Source organism: Artemia sp. Qi Xiang Cuo, chromosome 2 (assembly GCF_049724085.1).
Source record: "Artemia sp. Qi Xiang Cuo chromosome 2, ASM4972408v1, whole genome shotgun sequence".
Classification (NCBI taxonomy): Eukaryota; Metazoa; Arthropoda; class Branchiopoda; order Anostraca; family Artemiidae; genus Artemia; species Artemia sp. Qi Xiang Cuo.
Window position 1 is genome coordinate 85,034,643 of NC_142795.1, and position 23,986 is coordinate 85,058,628.

Genomic DNA, 23,986 nt, shown 5'->3' on the forward strand with positions numbered 1-23,986 from the left:
AATTTTCATTTCCAATTAGTCAAATTAGTCCTACAAAACTAACAGGAAGGGAAGGGTTTTTGTCAGGTAAAGCCCAACAAAACTTACTACTTCATAAGGGTGAAGTCAACAAAAACTAATTGGCCCCCTAAAAACGACTAGTCGGGCAGAGTACCACAAAACTTGGGATCTTTTAGTTCAATAAATTGTCATAAAAGATTTCTGTTGGGCAAAGAACAACAAAATTTACTGCTTTATCTGCACAAAGTTGACAGAAACCAATTATCCCCTAGAAAACGACTTGTAAAGTGAAGCCCTACATAACTTGGTATTTTGTTTTTCCAATCTAATATCATTAAAGACTTCTGTTCGGCAAAAGACTACGAAATATACTGCTTCATTTGCACAAAGTCTACAAAAACCAATTAGCCCCTAGAAAATGACATGTTGGGTGGGGCCCTAAAAAACCTAATATTTTGTTGGTCCATTACTATGTCATAAAAGACTTGCCTCTGGCAAAGACAACGAAATTGACTACTCCATCTGCTCAAAGTCACAGAAAACAATTGGTTGCCTATAAAACAACTTGTTTGGCGGAACCTTGCAAAACTTGATATTTTTCAATGTGTTGGCAAGCCGGGACAATTCCAGTGGCTCTACTGAGAAAGAACTTGTTGAGAAATATTGTTATTTCTTTCCAAAATATTGGAGACAAATTACGTATTTTTCTAATACATGAACCCATAGAATGGCAAGGTTATAATAAGCTTATTTAAAACTCTTTCTCGTGTTCTCTAAAGCCCTATAACAGATCATCTAACCAAGGGTATGACAAATTAAAACTGCAAGAGAACCAAACGATTTGCTAGCAAACGAGCTAGCATTAAAACGATTTTTAATGCCAGATTTGAAAATTTTGTTGCTTTACAACTTAATACTTATTTCAAGGCTTTTATTAAAAAAAAAAAAAAAAAAAAAAGACAGGAAACCTAGTAACCTGGGTACTGCTACTTCTAAAGAAAATTCTGCAACACATACACACACTGGAATAAATTAACACCAAATTGGTTTGTCAAGGGTGAGAAAAATTTACTTTGAATTAAGTTTCTCAGTGATCTAGGAATTGGAATTTAAATTTGTGCAATACTGTATTCTAACCTATAAAGACGCTTGAAGTACTATTTTATTTGTTTAGGTCATCAGTACATGAAACTGTTTGGAGAACAAACAAAAAGATCCAGAACTAGAATAAAAATTGTGCATGAAGGTTGTTTTGAAAGAAAGAAAGATGAAAGGTATTACAAATTTGACTCTGATTATCTAGCTACCCACATTCAAAAGCATCATAGGGAGGAACTGAAAAATGGTACCAAAGTGAAGATAAGACCAAAGATTGTGCAAAATACCACTTTTTGATATTCCAAAATGGTTATGGCCATAAAGCTCAAAGCAAAGTGCAGAAGGCCCTGTCACAAGCAAACTTTAACTTGAAAGTAAAATAGCTTAGTGCAATTTAAGTCAACAGAAAGCTTAGTCTGTTTTCAGTCGTACCTCTTGTTTTAGTGCTTTGTAGCTGCAGCCACCGCGTGTCTTTTATTATATATTTAACTTAATGAACATTAATTTCAACTAGTACACAACAAAACATTAGGATAGATTTTTAAGTGCTAAATATTGCAATTCTTATCATTTATATTGCACACATAAGTGACTTTGGATAGTCTAATCATTACTGAAGCAAGAGACTAAATTATAAAAAAAAAGAAGACAAAGAATTTTTATCCTTTTAATTTCAATTAATCTCTAGTAGGACAATGGACTTGTGAATACTGAATGTGAATTTTATTTCTTGTTATTAAACAACGCATACATCCAGCAGCAAGATAAGGAAATTGCATAGGTTTCTTTTTCTCTAAATAGCTTGAATGCTTAAGAGTATTGTCTATTAGAAACACCCATATCCACAGTGGCGAAGGTACGTTTGGGCTACAATTCTCATAATTTTTTTAATTGTTGGATAAAATAGTATTTTTGATGTTCAAATATATCAAAATATTAAAATTTTAGGTAAAGCAAAGCTATATACAAAGCTTGAGCCAAATCGGATGAGAGGAAGGGGTTAAAATAAGCATCTCAATTTTTGGCCTCAGACAGTCAGACAGACAGAGGAAGCAGTAAAATGTGGTAAAAAGGAAAACAAAGGATGTTTTCAAACTGTAGCGAGTCTGTTATAGATTTTATGGGCAAGGCCTGATTTAGGAAGAATCCTGAGCAATAAAAAAGAAATTTTAGGTTCAACTTGTATTTAAAAAGTTTGTAGTATGACTAAACAAATAATGTAAGTTGTGTCATCTTTTAGGTTTTTGCATGAATCGTGTTTAAAATAGTAAAAGTATGACCATGATATATTTCTGGTATATTTAAAATCTTTAACTTTTCTCTGGATCTTATTAATAACCACATGATATCCAGAATCATTAGAAAGTAATTATCATAATATCAAAATTCAACAATCATGATTTGCCAGGTCACCAAACTTTTTGCATTTTTACCTAATTTAGTTTTGTTTTTGCGAGTTAGAGGACAGTCCTGGTCAGTAGTCTTCCATACAGATATATATATATATATATATATATATATATATATATATATATATATATATATATATATATATATATATATATATATATATATATATTTATATATATATATATATATATATATAAATATATATATATATATGTATGAATGAATGAATGAATGAATATATTGGAAAAACCCGTCACAATTAGACAAAAGACGGATAAAAAACAAAAGAGAAGAAAACGCACATACAAAACACAACGAAACTTCTTGAAATGAAAATAATCACGAAGGAACTATAATACAACTATGTAAGAATGGCAGTCCACTGGTGGTTACTCGCTTCTACTCTATCACGGTACTTTTCAAGACACGCTTCCACCGCAGTAAATGGATCAGGTACTGAATACCGCCTCGTTAGGTAAGAATTACTTGTTCTTAATGGCATCTCAAGTAGGAACTTGAGGTACCTGAAGAAAATTCTTCTTATAGTTACTTTATTCGAATTTGTAAGTAACTTCCAGAACGGCGAAACGTAAAGAACATGGGGTAAGGCAACAGCAACAAATATTTGTGCACGCAGCGACCTATTTAGATTACGCTTGGAGGAAACCGAAGCTCCATAAGCTGACCTGATCTTCTTCTCGATGTGCTTTACAAGTAGTGCTCGTGTATGCTGAAGAGTTTCACCGATCGGCAGACCCAGGTATACAATTGACTTAGAAGGCATGACCACCTGTGACCCTAGTTGGATTTCGGGTTGAGAGGCATTCCAGTTAAATAACATATATATATATATATATATATAACATTTCTTGAGGAAGTTTGTTGTGGTCCATCCTTGACAAATATCTTAGTCTCAATTGAAGAAGATGCGACTGAAAAAATCGAATTTATTTATCCTCTCAAGTCTGATAATGGAATTTGGCAAAAGAAAAAAAAAACATTGGAAGAAGTTTGCTGTTCAGAAATTGATCACAAAGAAAAGGTGCTAGACATAAGGCAATCAATAAGTGAAAATGGAACTACGCTTATTAGACAGTCAGAGAAATTCATTTGTCCGAAAGTGTCAAGAATGAAAGGAATAGAATCAGAAGCCAAAAGCTTACAGCAAGGTGGAATCATAAGAGTTGAGCTCAATCCTGGGCTCAGGAAAGAAAAACTTTTAAGACTCAGAAAAGCTGAAGGTTATCAAACCTGAACCATTTCAGCCAAAAACCAATTTTCCAATAAAGGAGGAAATCCAATTCCAGAGTTTCAAAGACCAGTTGTGGTTTGTTAGAAACTGGCAAAACAAGTACTCACACCTAAAGTATCATATCAAGAAAGATTTAGCCTGCTACTTTGTCTGTTTTATCTTTAACTGGACCTGGCCGCAAATACAGAAAAAAAAGTTTCTTCATTTTTAACAGGAACTAGAAACTTGCACAAAATGCGAAGCTAGGGTGCCATGGCTCGAATGCTTGTCAATCACTTCCAATCAAATGGTCACAAAGTTTTTGCGGGTGATCTTATTTGTTTTAAAGAGAGAGATAAATAATTGCAAAGCTTAGGTAACAAGGAGAAACTAATGAAAGATATAGAGTCAGAAAAAGAAAAGGAAAAAGGGCGCCGTAGGATATACATGTTGCTAGATGCTACCGATACTCTAGGTAAACAAGTTCTGGCATTTCTTGGGAAGAATTGTGACGGGGGAAATTACATTTAGCTAGCCGATCTTCTTTTGAGGCATAACAACAAAATGGGCCATTGGATAAAAAATCAGAACAAGCCGAATTTCACCGGCTATCTGTCGGAAAATGGCCAATAAGAATTGATCGTGATCGTTGGAACAAAGCTAGGTTGAAAAATAGTAGCAGAATTTAATGAAGCTAACCTCTTTGTAGACAAAACACCCACTGTCAGCCATGAAGAGCGTTTCACTGTAGGTGTATGGTACATTGATAGAGAGGGAGTTTCTAGAGAGTGTTTACTTGCTGTTGTAGATTTTGAGTCAAGGGAAGGAGCCGATATTGCAGAAGAAGTTACACGAGTTTAGAGGAAGGCTTTTATCAATGAAAAAAAAACTTGTGTTTCAGTGCTAAGATTTTGCAAGTAACATGAGTGGGTGCTTTAAGGGAACACAAGCTCACACTTCCAAGAAGTTAGGAATAAATATTCAATACCTCATATGCCTTGCCTACAGAGGAAACATTATTGTTGAGCACTGCTGTGAATCAAGCTCCTTGACGTGCAATATGTTTGGTGTTTTACAACAAATCTACAACTTTTTCACCAGGGGATCCAAGCCTTTCAGTTTTTTTTTGCAAGTGTGTGAAAGATGTTTAAGGCAGGCTTTATCTTAAGGGACGTTCAGAAACGAGGTGGTCTTCCAGGTCAGAGTCTTTATAAGTTCTATGGAGCGTTCTTCCAACAATTGCAGCACTGCTGAAGGAAATAGTAAGTTCAGAGATAGTCTTGATACTGACAGCAAATCGAAGTTTTATGGGCTTCTCAGTGCCCTTACTCTTTTTGAGTTTATTGCACAACTGGTGTTCATGTTCATGAGGGAATTACTTTCATAAACGAACTCTCTGATTCTTGAACTGGAAGCTGTGGAGTTGGATATAGTTGCCCCGTGCCGCATGATGAAAGCCATGATAACTGTCATCAAAGAGTCTGTAGAAATGATAGTGAAGTCACTGTTCAAATTGCTTTATCGATTAGTTTGATCAAACCATTAATTTTATGATAATGGATCTTATTAAAATAGCATTTCAGATCTAGAATTTTGCTCATGGCTAAAGGTTGATCATAGGCGATTTCATCATCAGCGGTTCCCTTCCAGAAGATTCATTTATGAAGAAGGAAAATCGAAGTGTTGCCAATGACCCTTCCGACATCTTGCATAATGGAGTTCAAGAAAGTTTTAGCAGTAGTTGGCAATGAGTTAGTGCTTGCATATAAAGAGACCAAATAGTTGGTGTTTCCTGCATTCAACCGTCTGACAAACCGCAATCCTTCACAGTGCCACTTTTTCTGTGCTACATTTCCTATAATGAAATACCTGTTCAAGCACTCCGATCGGAAATGGAACTTCTTGCAGAGATTTGCAAAAAAGATGGAAGCGTCTTTGAGTTTGCCCGGTTGCTTTCTCTTGCGAACAAAAACATACGACGGTTGCCTTTGGTTTACAAAGCATTCACTTTTACAAAAACTATTCCAGTGACATTGGCCGAAGGTGAACGAATATTTAGCAAGATAAAATCGTCAAGAACAGATTGATGTCAACTATGGAAAACGATCGACTTGAGCTTCTCCTGGTCATAATGTCAGAAAAATACATGCTGGAAAAAATTGACCTCAACCTACTTGTAGTAAAGTGGAAAGTTGAAAAGCCGTACAGACATAAAGTTTTGCTTATTTTCTTTGTCTAGATTTTGCTTTTGTACCTGAGTTTTTCTCTACAATATATAATAATTTTCCGCTACTAATAAACAGTATTTTAAGGCATAAAAAACGAAGTAAAAAACGTTGGTTTTCGTCAGCACCTACCCAAATTCGTTGGCACATTTGGGACGTCCCCCTCCCCTCCCCCCAATGGTGAAAGGCTAGTGACGATCCAGTCCACAATAATAGTGGCTATGTCGCCATTAAAACCACAATGGAGAGGGGTTAAAATTCATCTGGTATATGGTTAGTTACCATAAGATAAAAGACTTGATGTGAGCATACGAGATAGTTTTAAATCTTAGAGTATTTGGTGCTACATACAAAATTAAAGTGGCTGAAATTGAGTCTTGAATTTTAGTCAACTATAAAAGTATGTTTTTGAATATTTAGAGACATAAAGTTTCTCCATACTGAGTATATTTATAAACTTAAACTTTGAAACAGGAAAAACAATGTATCTAGCTGCATTCTTTAATTTGTAATTACTGTCTGCTTTCTCAATTTTCAATTTTACTGTGTAGGCCTACAATGCCTGTGTTTTGAAATATTTAGTAATGTCTTTTATTCCATTTCAGCGCATTGGTGTTGTTTTAGTGTTTAATAGGCGACTATTTCCTCAAATGGATCAAGAGGAATTCTGTTTGAAGTGGAACAACTACCTGGATGTATTTCATGGAACTTTTGTATCATTGCTGAACAGTGAACACTTCACAGATGTCACACTTTCCTGTGATAGTCAAAGCATAAAATGTCATAGACTTGTTCTCTCAGCATGCAGTTATTACTTTGAATCACTGCTTCTTGGGATCTCACACTCCCATCCTATTATTATTCTAAGTGATGTGAAATTTAATGATATGCAAGCTTTGGTCAAGTTTATGTACACAGGTGAAGTAACTGTTGCACAAGCTAAAGTAAACTCATTGATAAAAGTAGCTGATTTGCTTAAAGTTAAAGGTCTTGCTGACCTTGATGGGACAGCTAAACAGCTACAGAAACCTAGTTATCCTTCTGAAAGGACTCAAATGACTCCACCCCCTGTGAAGAGAAAGAGAGTTGATACAACCTCAGAAAATTGTGTCCAGGCTGAAGATACCTTACAAAATGTAGTACCTCCTGCAGAAAGTGGCACAAATAATAACTCTGTAAACTACACTGCTGAAACCTCTGTTAGTGAAACAGATGATGCAGCATGCCACTTATTTGTAAGTTTGTTTCATTAAAATTCACTTTTGCAATTGCATACTGTCGGGGAGAGGAAATTGCCAAAATTTTAGTTTTTGTTTCTTTATTTTCAAAGTTTTGTTAATGTTCTTTGATTTATTAGGTGGTTGTGGCTTATTTAGGATATCTGGGGGGGGGCACTAGCTAAAAGCTGCCGAAATTCCAGAAACTTGCCAGCAACTAAGTATATTACAGTTATAGCTCCCTTTTTGTGCTTATTTATTGCTATATAACTAAAAAGGCAAAATAATGAATTCAAATAACCAAAATGAAGAGTTAAAATATTGCTTATCCTTGAATCAGATACAAAACAAAATAAGCACTGTAATTACTTCTTATATTCTAATCCGTCTTGATTTCTTCCTAAAGTTGCTTAAAACATCATCAATATCCACCTTGATATTGCAATTGATAGACATATATGCAAGACCATTCAATCTTTCCTCTCCTGTCTCATTTTTGAGGTGAGTTTTGAGTTGTTTAATATGCTAATTGAATGCTCGGAAGATATTGTGGTAACAGGGCGAATACAATCAAGGGTGAATGTACAGATGGAAAAAAAACAGTTGTTACACAGACCAAGAGTTACATAACCTTATCAGGGTGGTGAGACTTTCCTATATACCTCCGTTTGGCTTACCAGACAGTTAGCTGAGCAAAAATGCTAGTCTCAAAGACACAGAATTGTTGTTTTTTCTGTTTTTTGCAGCTTCATCTCAACATTGACTTTATAGAGCATCAACAATAAAACAAAGGAACAGAAGTTGGATTTGAAATGCTGTAGCTTAGTGGTTAGGAAATCTCATCTTGAGTTCTTCATATAGCTGCTCAAGGTATAAGGAGAAGAAACTCTTTGTAAAAAAAGAGAAGTGTCTGAAGAGAAGAATCACCAACCTTGGCGTCTTGGTATTGAGGTGTCTCGAACCAAGCCCATGGAGGACAGGGTGGCGAAAAACGCAAGTATGGTTGTCAAACAATCCGTTCTTGCATACCTTGGCTCATCAAAAATCTTTTTCTCTTATTCAACTAGGATTTTATAGCACATGTTGTTCGTTAAGACAAGGAAGAATCGTACGCGCTTTTTTTTCAGGTTGAGTTATGAGATTAGAATGTTGTTAGTTATGAAACGGCCGCTGTAATGTTAGTTCTTGTATCCGCCTTCATTTCATCCCATGTTTTACATGACATTATAATACTCCTCCCCTTTCTATTCGTTTTAAATTCGCCACTTTACAAGTACAAAAAGTTTTAAGAATTTTTTAACTTCACTGCTGTTTTAAAGAAAGCTAGTGTATTACTATGGTTAGGATTTGCAAGTATGATATTAGAATTTGAAGTGAAAAAGGCATTTAAACTCTTGTTTAGGTTTTCATGTTGGTCACGTCATAGTTCATTGACATTGTCAGGGAACTGTCGTTTCATTTCATAGCTGACAATAATAGTAGATCTACACCCTACAGAAAACTCATCTGTATTATTAGCCTCTGTACATGGCTGTTATAGGGCTAACCGTTCCATTCTTAATGTTCAGTCTTTCTCGGGCCCTTATAAAACGTGAAATAGGGGAATTGTGTATATAGTTGCGAAAAAAAAAGCTATTCATTAATAAACCCTTTGACTGGAATGGTTTTGCCAGGAATGAGATTAGCTTAGTACCTTTTAGTCTTCTACCCTTGCTTCAATAACTGGAACAGTAGGAGGCAAAGCACCATCTTCATCAACTACACATAATGTTTTGATAAAAAAAAAATGATAAAGAAATAGTAGACAATTTCGTCAATCTATATTGCGCATTATTCTTAAATATCACTGAGTCAGGCCGAGTCAATCAGTTCGTAGTAACGAACTGTATGTAAGGAGCAACTCGGCTCAATAGTAAGCGAAACTCTAAAAAGTAGAATTTTGATATCAATAGATATAGCAAAAGAATTAGCGTATTATGCTGATTCCAGATATATGAGATTAATTAAGTTTAGTGTTACTCATCAAAAATTATGAGCCTAAGATCTGCCTGGTTGTCGAAAAAGGGGGGAAATACCCCCTAAAAGTGAAGGAATCTTAATTTACAATCATATCATCAGATTCAGTGTATCAGAAAACCCTACTGTAGAAGTTTCAAGCTCCTATATACAAAAGTTAGAATTTTTTCGTTTTTGCCTGAAAAAATATCACGGGTGCGTGTTTTTTTCTTTTCCCCAGGGAGGATCGGGCCAAAATAATTGTTCTATAATATCAAGAGAGAGTGTAGTCGAACGGAAATTCAAAATTTTAGTGCCATTTTATGTGACCAAAAATATTGCAGGGCAACTAGTCACCCTCCCACGCCCAAAGCTGTCCGACCAAAATTTTGAGATTATCATTTTGTTCAGTATAGTTGAAAAATGCAATAACTATATCTTTAGGGATAATGACTCCCCACCGCCGGTGGGGAGAGGCTGTAAGTTTCGAATTTTGCCTATTGTTTATGTATAGGATTTGTTAATGGGGAGTATAGACATTTTTTTGCAGGGGGAGATTTTGCGCTTGGGGTTGGTTTCCTTGGGGAGAGAAATTTCTGGGGGTTTCTTATGTCAGTTTTTCTTCTAAAAAGTGCGCCCTTGATGTAGAAAAAGGATTTTGTTTCATAAATATGATTTCCAAGAAACAAGACTATCGTTTGAAACCCTGGTATGTTTAAGGTTTATTCATTCTGGGGAAAATGCCAAAGCCTTGTTTTGAGTTTGGATCGGAGGAATAGATAAAGCAGTAAGGATTAAGATTTTTTCTTCAAATCGTCAGTATTAAAATGAACCATTTATAAAAAAAAAACGAAATAAAATTAATCTTAAACAAGATTGAATGTCTCCAAAAGACGTCAAAATAATAAAGATATGAATGAAGTACTGCTTTTGAATAGAACAAAAGCCCAAATAGTGACAACAAATATAAACCTCCTTCTGCTTCCTTCTATCCTTCCTTCCTCCTGGAAAATTTTATTCTGATAATTCTGCCTGAAAAATTCTTCTTAGCATACTTTAATTTGAAAAAAGACTTGATCGTTTTTCTAATCCTGCAAACCTTCCCCTCCATGAAAATTTTCCCAAGACCCCTCCCCCCAGTGGGAAGTTTGTCCTGCGAAATATTCCCCCATGAAGAATTTCTCCTGCAGAAAATGTCCTAGACGATTCCAACCCTGCTGAAAATTTTTTCTGGACAATTCCCTCTGGAACATCTCCACTTGTAAAATTGAGCTACCGAAGAGAAATAAAGACAAATAAAATAATTCCATATAGGAATCCTGGAAAATTTGCCCCGTGTAAAATTTTCTCTTGAAAGCTCACCTTGAAACTTCTCGTGAAAAATCCTTCTCCCGACCCTAAAAAAAATGTCTTCACAGTTACAGTAAAAACACTATATATAAACAATCTGCCAGTTTGATAACTTACAGACCTTTCCCCAGGTGCTCTATTAGGTCATATCATCTCCGAATATATAGTTATTTGACGTTTCTACTATACTTTTCAAAATGAATGGCCATCTCAAAACTTTGGACTAATTTCGGTGGGAAGGGGGCGTGGGAGGGAGAATAGGCGCCCTCCTATCTTTTTGATCCCAAATAGCCTAAGGCACTAGAAATTTTAATTTCCGTTCGAATGAGTCCTCCCCCTTAAGACCATGGATTTGATACAATCACTTCTGGGGAAGAAATATATCTGTTGTCTGCCTCTGGTAAAAAAAAAAAATAATACAAAATTTCAGATTTTTGCCGATAAGAGCTTGAAACTTCTACATTATAGTTGTATGACATCGTGTATCTGATAGTGCGACTTTCATCAAGATTTCTTTATTTGTTGGGATTGGTTTCCTCCTTTTTAGAAATTTAGGCAATTTTCTCAGGCTTGTAGCTTTTTATAGGTAAAACTAAAATTAATGATTTTTATTTTATTACTTTATATACAAAGTTCCAAGACCTTAGACCTCAGTAATTTTTGTCAAAAGTGATCAAATTTAAATCCCTCCCCCCAATTATACAATGACAGTGAACTATAACTTTGTTGACTTTATTGCTGCCAAAAAACAGTTGAACGTTATTTAACTTTTTAAGAAAGTTTTAAGAAAGATATGGTTCCTTACCTTAGATACCAACTCCTGTAGAGAAAATTAAATGAGCTATTGAAACATAATATTGCAACTTGTTTTAAATCAATCAGGCCATTGAGTAACTTTCTAAATTCAGGAAACGATAGTACGCAACAGTTTGCCAAGTGGAGTATTCAGCATTCCTTGCTCTTGCGGAAAATTTTAAGTCGGTCGAACACACCAATAATTTCTGGAACGTTTATTTAGCACCGGACCTCAATAGATAATACTCTAAAATTTACAAAAACCCCGGAAAGTTTTACTTCAGCTCTAGCAGAACGTCTCTTTTCTAATCCGGACCATTTTGTTGAGTTCGAGGAAGCAACATTCATTTCAAAAGATAAAGGTTTTACTGAATGGGCTGTTGAAGCATTAGAAAAAAACAAACACTTTTTCTAACATTAGAAAAAAAACACATATTGATCCTATTATATGGGTTCATTTTTAAAAAATGAACCCATATTCAAAAATAGTCTTCCAAAATATCTAAGGGATTAGTTAAAGTAACAAATCTAAACCACTAGCAGCATCAAAATCTAAGTAATTGTATATTATATTTTTATGTTAGTCTATTTTAGTTTTAAATATATTTTTTGTTATATTTTGTGGTTTTAGTGTCTATTTTTTTTCTACGCTGAAAACGCCTTGTTGTATACGGCTAAAATAGTTGTTGGATTTTGTTTTTGTTTCTCTTCGTTTTCATTTACTGGCCATTGACCCATTTGTCGTCTTTATATTAACTTTGTTTGTTTTTCGTAAAGTCAAAAAAGTGAAATTCTTGTGTCAGTGGGACAAACTATATTATACGCAATTTCATGAAAAACCTCATTAAATTTGATGACGATATGGGCTGCATTATGCTGGGTTCCTTAGCCAACCAAACCTGTCGGAAATCTATCAGAAGTTTTTTCCACGAGAAAGGCCAAAATTACTGGAAAAACTCCCTTTTCCTTTCATCCTTTTCCTCGTTTTTTTTTCAGGATTATGGAACAATTTATTCTGTCAATCCATAAAAAATCTAGTGTGAATGAAACATCCCTGTCTATTGATTGATGATAGTAACATTCATTTTTATTGGCATTATTTTCTAGCAATTTAAAGATGAATTTGCCAAAGGTATTCGTGAAGGGGGAAACAATAGTTCAAGTCCATTTGAAGATGATGGAGAAGATTTTAATTATGGCAGTGAAAATGTAAGTATTTATTTTTTTATTTTATTGTTTTTATGTGTTTTTTTTTTTTTAGCAAATCATCAATTTTAAATTTTTATTTTGAAACTTGTTTTTCCCCTTTTGTTTATTTACAAGAAGAATAGTCTATGTTGAGTTTACCTGTTTATGCTTGATGAAAAATATATGATCAGCAAAATAAATGTTGGCTTATCTTCTAAAATATTTATCATATATTGATAGCGAAATACGGTAAGCTTTATCAAGCTTGTCGCACTAAACAATTATAAAAACTATAATGTTGACAACATAATACACACATACAATTTTGTGAAAACTAACACACTCTGAAAATATAATAACTGAAATATACCGAAAAGTAAGCATACAAAATAACTGAAAAACATACTGGTCACAAAACAGCTAATACAAAAAATAAAAATATTCTCAAAACGGATTATAATAAGATCTAGTATCGAAATCTGTAGAGCCTAAACTACTTTTGAAAGACTGGACCGTGGTACTCACAACTATTTCCGACGGAAGTGCATTTCAAGTCTTCCACACTCGGCTAGATAAAGGGTTTTGGCCTAATCTTTTCTGTGAACATGTTCAGGTTCAGGTTAAATCTGGAGGAGTAAATTCTTAGTGTATATGCTACTCCTATTGGTAGGGCCTCTGCACCCCGTGCTACGGGGAAACTAATCTACTCCTTTACCTTTTGAAGTTAATAATACTAAATGTAAACAAGGCAAACTCAAACAACCGCTGATAAAATTTAACAGTGATATTTATTAATAATAGCAACTTACGTAAATAAGATTTAAACCAGATTCTGGCACAACGGCAGAAAAATGAAAAGCACACCATAATCACATTTACACACACTTTAGGCAAACCATGGCAACAGCAATGTTCTTTCATTTCCAGAGATACGTCCAAGAAAAAAAAAATCAGTTTCGGTTCATATAACCAAGAAAAGACAAATCGTGCATATTAGAGATTCCAAAAGTTTAATATGTTATGATCTTAATGCCCAACGTAAAAATTCTAATAGAATTTAGATGCAAAATGCACACATTTTTAATACACTTTAAAGAAGAAAAACAGCTACCGTTTACGAGAAGTCGGCACGGCATCAAATTTTGAAGCTCTTATTCAATATATATATATACATATATATATATATATATATATATATATATATATATATATATATATATATATATATATATATATATATATATATATATATATATATATATATATATATATACATATATATATATATATATATATATATATATACATGGGCGTAGGGAAGGGGGGCGGGAGGGGGCAGCTGCCCCCTCCCCTAGGACTTCAAATTTACGATAGATATTAACAAGACCTTTTTATATGTTGGAAATTTTTGTTGGATGTTACCTGGTAGATGGTTAAAAAGCTAAAAACGAACAGGAATATCCAAATATCATTTGCAATATCAACATTTGCGTTTCAATCTTTAATATTAATTTTCGGTCCGATATATAGATAGGAGACTGGCCCACGATCTGCTGATTTTGACTTGTTTAATTCTCCATAAATTGATTCAAGCGATAAGAAGTTGCTGAGCATGTCAAAGCAAAAGTAACTCATTAAATACCATCCTTGAAAAAGACAATTAGAAATACTCCGCCATTTTTTCACCTGGATGCCTCTATCCAAGTGGTCAAGAGTGCCAAACCTGGGCCATCCCGGCACTGGTTCAGTCGTCTCTGCCTTACGTTTGGCCACCGGACAAAAAAAGATAAGTGACCAGGGGAACATTAAAGCTTGTTTTTGGCTATAAAATTAAGAAAGAATATGGTCAGCATAAAAAACTACAAAATGAATTTCATTAAGGTTTAAATTAATTTCAAATTATACATTGACTGATCAACACCAAAAGTAAGCCACTCCGCTAATCTTGGTGTTCTACCTTTCAGTGGTGACAGTTTTATTTCAACTTCTGTCTTTAAGATACTATTCATTTCGTCAGTTAGCGCAAAGTCTCTTGCTCCAGTCTTCTTCCAAAAGAGGACCTTAAGTTCTTCAGTTGCTACTTTCGATAATGATAACATTGTGAACAGAATTCCCTTTCTTGCTCTTCAGATCAATCAGAATGTAATCATCAGCCTTGACTTTCTCAGTGTCAAATTAGAAGTTGCTGGTAGGGGGCTTGTCTTCAGTGTCTATGCTGGGGTCTGAAGAGTTGTTGTATACAGGATCATCTACGTCAGAATCGTCACTCTATCTGTAACTCTTGTTGCCAGAGACACGCCTTTTGCTTTTTAGTCTTTTCGCTTGTCTGACTTTCTTCCGTTCCAGGACTAGGGCTTTTTGGCAGATACAGCTTTTATCCTAATCAGCTTTTAGCCAGAAGTATTTTCTGAGCTGATCATGATGGTTCCTGGTAAAGCTCCCCTGAGTAAAGTTTCCGGACACTGTTTTTGTGGGGAAATAAGTAGAGGAGGGACTGTGTTCCCAACACATTAACACCAGCACAAATCGTGGTCAACTGACCTCTTTCTGCTGACGTGACCTTCCTTACTTACTTCTGGCCTCGCTGTGCAATGATTTTACCAGGCTTGTGGATTTTTTCAGACCTGATTCGTCAAAACTTCCAATGTCTTGTGGTCTGAACATGTGTTTATATAGGCCTCAATCCAGGTTGTTAAAGAAAGTTCCTACACTGTGGCAGTTGAAAGCAGTTGTCCGTCATAGGCTTGTACTTATTGGCGTTTTTACTGATAGAGTTTTAAATCAATCCATAAAACCACGGAACCAATCTTTACCTGTAATTCCTCCACTGTTTCGACTACCTTTGCAGTTACGTTATCCGTTACTCTTATGCTCTTAATAATGGCATAAGTGTATGCAAACTTACGCGCTACTAGGGGAATACAGTCGAAAGCATATCAGCTATCGTTTTCAAGTAATTTTTCAGTCTTTTTGCTTGTTCCTCTGTAAATATTGATCATGGTTTGTAGCAGGGTGTAAGGAAATTCAGATCCAGACTTTTTAAAAGAATATTCAGCTTCTCAACTTTTTTTTATGTAGTCTTGCAGCGTTCCTCTAGGGACACCCATGGCACTTCCAGAGAATCCAACTGACTTTTTGTCGACTAAGACAGAAAAAAACTGCTGTTCTATTTTCTTCTGGATCACAGCCACCTTTCTTTCTTTTCTCTTCTGTTTTACTTTTAAACATTTTATCTTGAATGGAATTTAACAGGAAAAAAAGGAATTTCAGTTCACTTACTGGTCTGAAAGGGTTAAACAACGCCAGAAATAACACCGTTTTGGGTTTTAAGCTTGCCTTCAACCTTTAAATATGCTGTTTACACAGCTTTTACAAGCATAGCCCACTTTTGGACACCTTGCTACGGAATGCTGAATTTACCCTGGGTATTGTGGCCGAACATGGGAGTTCGCTATCCCGCAGGATGAAAAAATGCTAACAGCACATTGGTGAAGATGACACGTCTCGGAAGCTGCCAAAAACAGGCAAATAATAGGAGAATACAATGTGAGTTTACAACGCGAGTTTTCTAGTATTCGTAATTAGGCGTAGGCTTTCAGACAAAATTGAACAAAATTCCAGAGTTAATCACCTTAAAACCTGATCTAATCTGAAATTTTTGGTAAAAGTATTAATTAAGGCCAGACTTTTTTAAAAAATACACTGCAATCTGTCAGAGCGTTTATAATCCACCAGAAGCCCCATAAGTTTTTGTATTGAAACTGTTTGCTTTGGCTAGACGTGAGTCAGTCTCCCCTTTACCAATATTGATATTTGATTTTGCCCAACTGTAAACTTTTGAGTTGAATTCTTAGAAGAAGCTGTTATCTAACCATAATGTGATTTGTGTCAAATTGCCTTTGTGCTGTTTATGTTTTCTAGAAATTGGAAGTAGTACAGTGGGTCTCTTATGTTATACTGTTGCAGGAAAAGTAGAACATGTTAAAGGCCGAGTTTTAGTGAAATATAGAATGACTAGTTTCTAAAGACCTATATTCAAGGGACCTCGGGAGGTATTAGTAAGATCCCTCCCCCCTCCATCACAGAAGCGGCTGCCCCCCCCCCTACACAAGATGCTGCCTACTCCCATGTGTATATATATATATATATATATATATATATATATATATATATATATATATATATATATATATATATATATATATATATATATATTTATAAGAATATATTTAGAAATTTAGTACTTATGCTGAAAGTCAACAACTATTTTAAAAGAACAAAGAAAACATGCTTTTGACGGAAAAATCTGTCGTCGTGCTTAACTGTACCAAGATATGTTTGACACTGATTAATTTCTCATAAAGCACCAAGCAGAAAATAAAGAAATGTATCTTTAATAATTCAAGTAGTCAAAAAAATTCAAATACAGCAGCTTGAAGTACTCTACTAAAACGCACGAAATAAACAAGCTTGAAGCTAAGACATATCTAAAAAGTTTTGTATAATTTTCTTTTATGACAAATAAAATAAAGGGAGAAACAGAAGAAGAATAAGTCAAACTATAGCAAAATGCCAACTAAAAAAAAAAAATTACAAATTGAAGTAAATTTTATGGTCAATCCAAATAATCGAATATAAGCATTCGAAAACTTATAAACACAGTGGACATTTCTAGGTATATTCTACAGTTTATCTGCGTTTGAAATAAATGCTTATAAGAAAAATTCACGTTAAAAATTGTATAGTCTTAAAAGCAGAAGTTATAGCACCACTTTTTATTAAAATAAAGAGAGTCCTTGTTTCAAGCTTGAAACTTGGATTGTGAAACTTGATTCCTTCTTACATACTTCCAAATTCTTTTTGGGAAACTTTGGACTGACGCTATAACAATTAACTCTACCTCTTGACGATTTAGACAAAGTAACTTACTTGCTCTATTTCTATCTTTTATACTTCGACCATGAATCAAAGGTTTTAATTCTTACGTGTTCACGCCACATATTACCTTTTTCTTTTAGTATTTGTACATACAACAAGGATATGAGACAACAAACAAGGTCCTTTGTATTTCATACTTTTTGTTACATATCAAAGAAAAAGTTACATGTTTGTAGCTACAGGTCAGGAAATAACTATATAATAGTGGTTCTCAATCTTTTTCTTCTGCAACAGGCGATTTTAAGTGTTTTTGGCTGCATGTTGTCTCAAAAACTTTACAGGCAATTTTAAGTGTTTTTGGCTGCATGTTTTCTCAAAAAATTTCCTATTTTCAGGAAGAGCATCTATATATATATATATATATATATATATATATATATATATATATATATATATATATATATATATATATATATATATATATATATATATATATATATATATATATATATATATATATATATATATATATATATATATATATATACATAAATATATATATATATATATATATATATATATATATATATATATATATATATATATATATATATGCCATATTTTGAGATGCTTTTTGAATGTGATTGCTTTTGGGGTAGGAGGATTTTATTGGTTGTGAACTTTTCCATTTAAAGAAGTCTTAAGTCTTTCCTCTGTTACTTTACAGGTCAAGGCACATTTTTTTTTTTTTTTTTTAAGAAGTTATTAACGTTAAAAACAAACAGCAGGTAAAACAATATTTCTAAGATAGTAAAACTTGCTCAAACTTCAAGTAAATATTTTGGCCCCGTATCCAAGGGCCTTCCTCGGCAAAATATATATAAATAAAACAAGAGTTACAGTAAAATGTTACCTTTAACTGCCCGACTCTCCCCAAGTCTTGTTTTGATTTATATGTGTTCTACTGAAGGGACCGTCCTTAGATATAGGGCCAAAATATTTAATTGGGGTTTGGACAATTTTCACTGACTTACAATTCCCTACCTGCTTTTTGTTTTATGAATAAAAAAATTCGAATGTTTCGGCTTCATGCCCGGCAGCCTCTCTCCAAGAAAAAGGGGAACTTTAAGGAAGAAAAAACAGTTTAAATAAAAACATCTAAAAAAGCAACAACTAAACACACTGGAGAAAGAAAGAGAAAAAACAAAACAAATAATTACAACTAATATTCTAAACACAGAACTGCTATTACTCACTGAAAAAGACAAAAACTAATGTCTATAATTTCTTCGAATTACTATAGTTTTATAGGTTCTATAATGTCTCTTTACAATCACTGGATAAATGGGATCTATTAAAATTGAAGACTATATCTTTATGAAAAAAAGAAAGTTCATAAAACCCCAGGTCACCACTCCTGGTTAAATTTACCAGGTTAATAACATTTATACTTTATATGACAGCAGGTCAAAGAAACTTATATATTACAAATTAAATGGATTTTTTAATTGCTGTTTAGCTGCAGTCCGTGTAATTCTGCCAGCTTTAACCTCATCCCGACTTTTGCTTGCATTGTTTTGTTATTTAGTTAATAATGCCACTATATGTCTTAAATCTATCAGTGAAAATCGCATGTTTATTATTTTTGCCCAACTTTGTAACTTCCTGAGAAAAAATGAAGGAAATTTTTACTAACGTAATTTTTCAGTTTTTTTTTCTCTCATCATGTCTATCTAGCTATTTCTATTCATGCAAATCAGTCTCATTTTGTCAAATAATTCATTATACCTCTTCTTTTGAATCTCATTGAGTATCTCTTATTTACAACAGCTAAGTCTTTAGAAAAGTTTTCTCCAAATGCGTCAAGCTTTTCAGCTTGTTCAGATTTCTTATTTGTGTTTTTACTTGAGTTTGAGGTGAATCCTCATTCTTTGCAAACAGAATGCGGATCTAGGGAAAAAACCCAGCTTGTTTATGCCCAATCTATTGGATACCCCCCCCCCTACTTCCGTCCCGTCATTACAGATGCTACTGTAGTGACCAATTTCTTAATTTGTTGTATTGAGGGAACAGGGAAATTTTCTTTGTATTTTTTGAAATTATTTTTCCCTCCCTCTTCTATATCATGCCCTGGGATTTGGAGGTGATGTGGTTAGTGGCGATTTTTATATATTTACTGAATGAAATTATAATTTTATATTAGCAATAGTGGTATTACTAAGAGACGTATTTATGTGTTTTTGGACTTCAAGTCGATCCCGGTTCTATAATGAAAGTGCCCACATTCACATGATTAATTTTGATTTTTCTGAAGCTCACTGGAAATCTGTCAATGGAAAGGACAGAAGGAATGCCAAACACAAACTTAAATTCTTCAGGTTAGTTTTTCTTTTCTTAATTCAAGAGTAAGGTAAAGCAATGTTTTCTTCCTTTTTTCTTTTTTTTGTTTATTTATTGCTAACGATAATATGATTAGCAAATATTTTTTTTATTTATGGCTACCTTGGTACTTCTTGACTAATGAAATGCGGGGTTTGATCATAATATGTACTATTAAAAAATTTCATTGATGCAAACTAGGTGTATATAATTTATTTTTTGTCTTTGGAATTGTAGAGATAATTTCTTACCTAGATTCAACAGAAAACAGCTGCTACAGAAAAAAGTTAATTCTATCTAAAATTAATTAGTAAAATCGGCCGGTCTTCTTTTTCTCCAAGGAATTATGTTAACAGATAAAACTCAAGCTGACATACAATAAGAGAATTATGTTCCATGTGACCTATTTGGGTTAGAAGAACTTTAGATTATAATTTGTTAGAAATGAAAGAATACTAATGTAATAATTGAATGTAAATACAAGACGTTAAAATTCACGTTTTTAATCCTTTTTTCGTCGTTCCGGAACCGGCAACTAATATCGCGATACAGTATCCCTGATTTACGAGAAAAAGTGCTTGCGTGAAAGCTGTTGGAATCTGCAGGTCTTACTGCACACCATAATTTACGTCCTAAATAATTCTTAGGTGTACAAGTCTGCTTTTTTGTTTTTGATGTACTCCACTTCTTTTTGTTCATAGTGGGTAATAAATGAATTATTGTTACTATTATTATCCATGGTTGCCTTGCGGTGTAGTCCTATAGATCATCGATGGTTCGTTATATAAGAAAGAGACCATCTTCTAACCGCATTCATCTTTTTTCATTTTGGAATTTGATTGCTTCTGACAATTTAGCTGTGCCCTTTGCATTAGCTGCAAATTCGTATTTGTCTTATATTCCGTATTTGTCTTGTCGCAATCGATGGTCCAGGTTGTTAATTTTCACTTATTGTGAGTTTAATTTTTCGAACCATTCTCTTGGTCTTATCACGTATGATAGCTCAGGGGGTGGTTCCAAAGAGTCATCATTTATAGTAATTGCAAATCTCCGTTTTCGGTTCTTTCTACTAGCTTTATATAACTGGTTGCGTTTAAAACTGTAAGCTCAATCACGTATCGAATAGATTAAATCTAACGAAAAACAAAATTTTTCAGGTGTTTTTCTAGTTTGGATTAAAACATTTAAATTCTTGCTCAGACGCCATAAATATTTTTGCAGTTTACATTACACCTGAATGCAGTTTTTCGCAGAAACTTGATAACATGAGTACAGACTTTTATTGTAGTACATGACATCATTATAAAAATTATGCATATAAATATGACGTCACGGACATGAATCTTTTATCCAATATTAAGGCTTTTAACCTATTTTCTCAAACTTATGACCTATATAAATATTATTTTTTGGCCAGAAAATCCTAGAATCCCAATTTTCCCGGAAAAATATGGAGCCATTTTTGAGAAAAAATAAATACATACATAAATAAATACACAATTAAGGCTCGTTTTTATATATATGTATATTCTTGTATACACAAGAATATATGTGTATATATATATATATATATATATATATATATATATATATATAATATTGGACTATCTTTTCATCTATAGCCATCATAGAACATTAATATTCAAAAGACATGAAGGTGGGTGGAGAAGAAGAATTGGAATAAATACGATGCTGATTTGTATATGGCCACTGTCTCCTCAATTCTTTCTTGCATCAAAGGGCCATTCCACTTACTATGCTCTAGTCTTCCTGAAGCATCTGCCATGATTGGTCTTAACAATTATTACTATTTGATTGTTCATGCCATGAAAATGGCCCAATCAACAGCAGTCCCTACTAGGAGTGTAAAGATTGGCACAAAAAAACCTAGCTGATCCAAGTCTGTTGAGCTTCAGACGGCAAAGAAACGCGTAAAAATATGACTGAGCATTTGGATTGCATGTGAAAACTATCATTTACGTGGAAAAACTTTCTGAATCTTTTGAAGCGGTCGCGTGCGATAACGTTAGCCACTGGAGGATAACATGTAGCAGTTTCCCAGTACATAGATATGTGGGGAAGTTTTACGTTTCCCATAAGCTAAAGGATTCCAAGGAATTGTTCCATTTCTTTGATAGTACATTTCAGAGTCGAAAAACTTTTGGAAGAATGCGATTGGAGTAACCAGAGACGAGTCGGGACTTGGCATTTGCCCTTTCCAGTCCACGTCATTCTCTGGCGCAGGGGTTTTCTTCCTGATTCGTCTCTTTTCAGCCGAAAATTTAGGAACTACGTCTACTTCGGCTTCATTGCGGAGGGATTTTGCAGACGCTGTCATCCCAACTACTATCGTGCTCGTTTTCAGCTGATTCGCAAAAGAGAGGGTCATTGCTGTCTTCAGAATCCTCAAAATTCAGATAAGACGGATTGCTATCCAGCTCTAAGACATAGAAAACAGAAGTAATGATATCAAACCTTTTTAGTCATCGTTTCTATTACCTCATCAGTAGGTCTTACAGACTCTCTTTACTACTTAATATTACTTCATTGACTAAGGAAGAAGTTGATTTGCTCCATAATCTCATTGGCTCTTGAGCTGCTGACAGTAAATATTAAACTTACGAACTGGGCGGATAATGCATGGACTATATGTGGATGGCCCTATGGCTTTAAATAATTTCATTCATTTAAACTGATGTTTATATTTTCAAACTAGATGTATACAGGTCAACCAGGATCAATCATAATATCATAGCTGTTTATAGGTCAGCCAGGATCAATTATTATAAATTAGCTATTTTATAGGTCAACCAGGATCAATTATTATAAATTAGCTGTTTATAGGTCAACCAGGATCAAAATTGGGTACGGTATTTCATAATTTTTCAGATTTCCTTTTTGTCGCTCCCGACAAAGATGCCACTGCTAAAAACAATTACACCCTTCCATTTCATAAGACATTATAGGATTATAATTCAACAGAATGAAAACCAAAATACTTGGCCGGCACGAAAACTTAAGCCTCCAAAAATAAGTAGAAAGTACGTAGATTTAATATTTAATAAGTAAATTTAAATTTTCCAGGGGATTGCCACATTTGGAATTTGCCAAGGACTGAAGAAGAGGCAATTAGATTTTTCCAGGATAAGGGATTATTGCCTGAAACAAAACAGTGTGTCAATGGACACAACATGACCTTATACTCATACGAGAAGCTACGTTATTGGAAGTGCAAAACTAGGTCATGTTCGAAGAAGGTACATTTGCGTGTCAATACGTGGTTTGCTAGCAGTAAAATACCATTTGTTACTGCAGTTCGTTTCATTTATTGCTGGGTTTACGAATTGACGTCTATGACTTGGTGTAAACAAGAGTTTGGTATTTCTTCACATACAGTTGCCGATTGGAATAAATACCTCCGTGAAGTGTGTGTGTTTTCTCTTCAACGGAAAAACTGTGAGAAAATTGGAGGAATCGGCCGTATAATGGAAATAGACGAAACCTTGTTATCAAAAAAAAAAATAATCAAGGTTCAAAACAGAACCTTGTTCTCAAAACGTGGTGGGCGGCAGTGACGGCAGGAGGTAGGGCTCCCTTCAACGCGATTCTTACTGACATCTATGCGTTGTGGGCGGCCCGGTTGCCATAATTCTCTGTTGTAGTTTTTTTTTTTAATACTAAGCTCTTTAATACTAAATACTAATTTTTTAATACTAATATAAAAATTTCGTGTGTTGTATCTTATTTCATTATGATTAACCTAAGTTCACTTCTTGGATGTGGTCGAAATAATACGCAATACATTTCAAGTTATAAACGAAATCACGATCATAATAGTTGCTGTACTATGTTGTCTTTGCACACACTTTAGAACAGCCTTTTTATGTATATTGTTCTGCTTTTTATATATTTCAAGTGTCTAAAAAAAAATACATCTTTGGGATGTTTGTAATAAAGAAATTGTTTTGTTTTTCATGTCTGTACTTTGATGTCAGAATTAGGGCAGTAATTTCAATTATCGAAAGTGTAATTCGAATCCTAAGCTGACTACTTTAGGAATATATATAACCCCTCGCTTCAAGAACTGAATCAAGGACAGAACAACCCTAAATGCTCGGCCCCTGTGGTGATTTTCAGCTGAAGGAAGTGATTAAAAACCAGTGTCCTATAATTGAAGAGTAGAAATTGAAAACTGGTACCCTTTTCATAATTTGGAAAAT

At 34.1% G+C, this 23,986-nt stretch overlaps 1 protein-coding gene across 3 annotated transcripts in view; it reads left to right on the forward strand.

Moving 5' to 3' along the window:
* The window catches only part of LOC148955726 (longitudinals lacking protein-like), a 31,576-nt gene extending 8,628 nt beyond the window's left edge, over positions 1-22,948 (forward strand). The window contains exons 1-5 of one of the 3 annotated variants that reach the window (XM_089103720.1): positions 1,174-1,274; positions 6,570-7,199; positions 12,318-12,530; positions 19,702-19,765; positions 22,851-22,925. In XM_089103720.1, coding sequence (XP_088959846.1) covers positions 6,615-7,199; positions 12,318-12,350 — 618 coding nt within the window. In that variant the 5' untranslated portion in view covers positions 1,174-1,274; positions 6,570-6,614 and the 3' untranslated portion in view covers positions 12,351-12,530; positions 19,702-19,765; positions 22,851-22,925. Of the gene's footprint in view, positions 1-1,173; positions 1,275-6,569; positions 7,200-12,317; positions 12,531-19,701; positions 19,766-22,850 lie in introns of those variants that run through there. The other 2 variants (XM_089103712.1, XM_089103729.1) reach the window with 2 other exon arrangements.
* Positions 22,949-23,986: the final 1,038 nt, after the last annotated feature.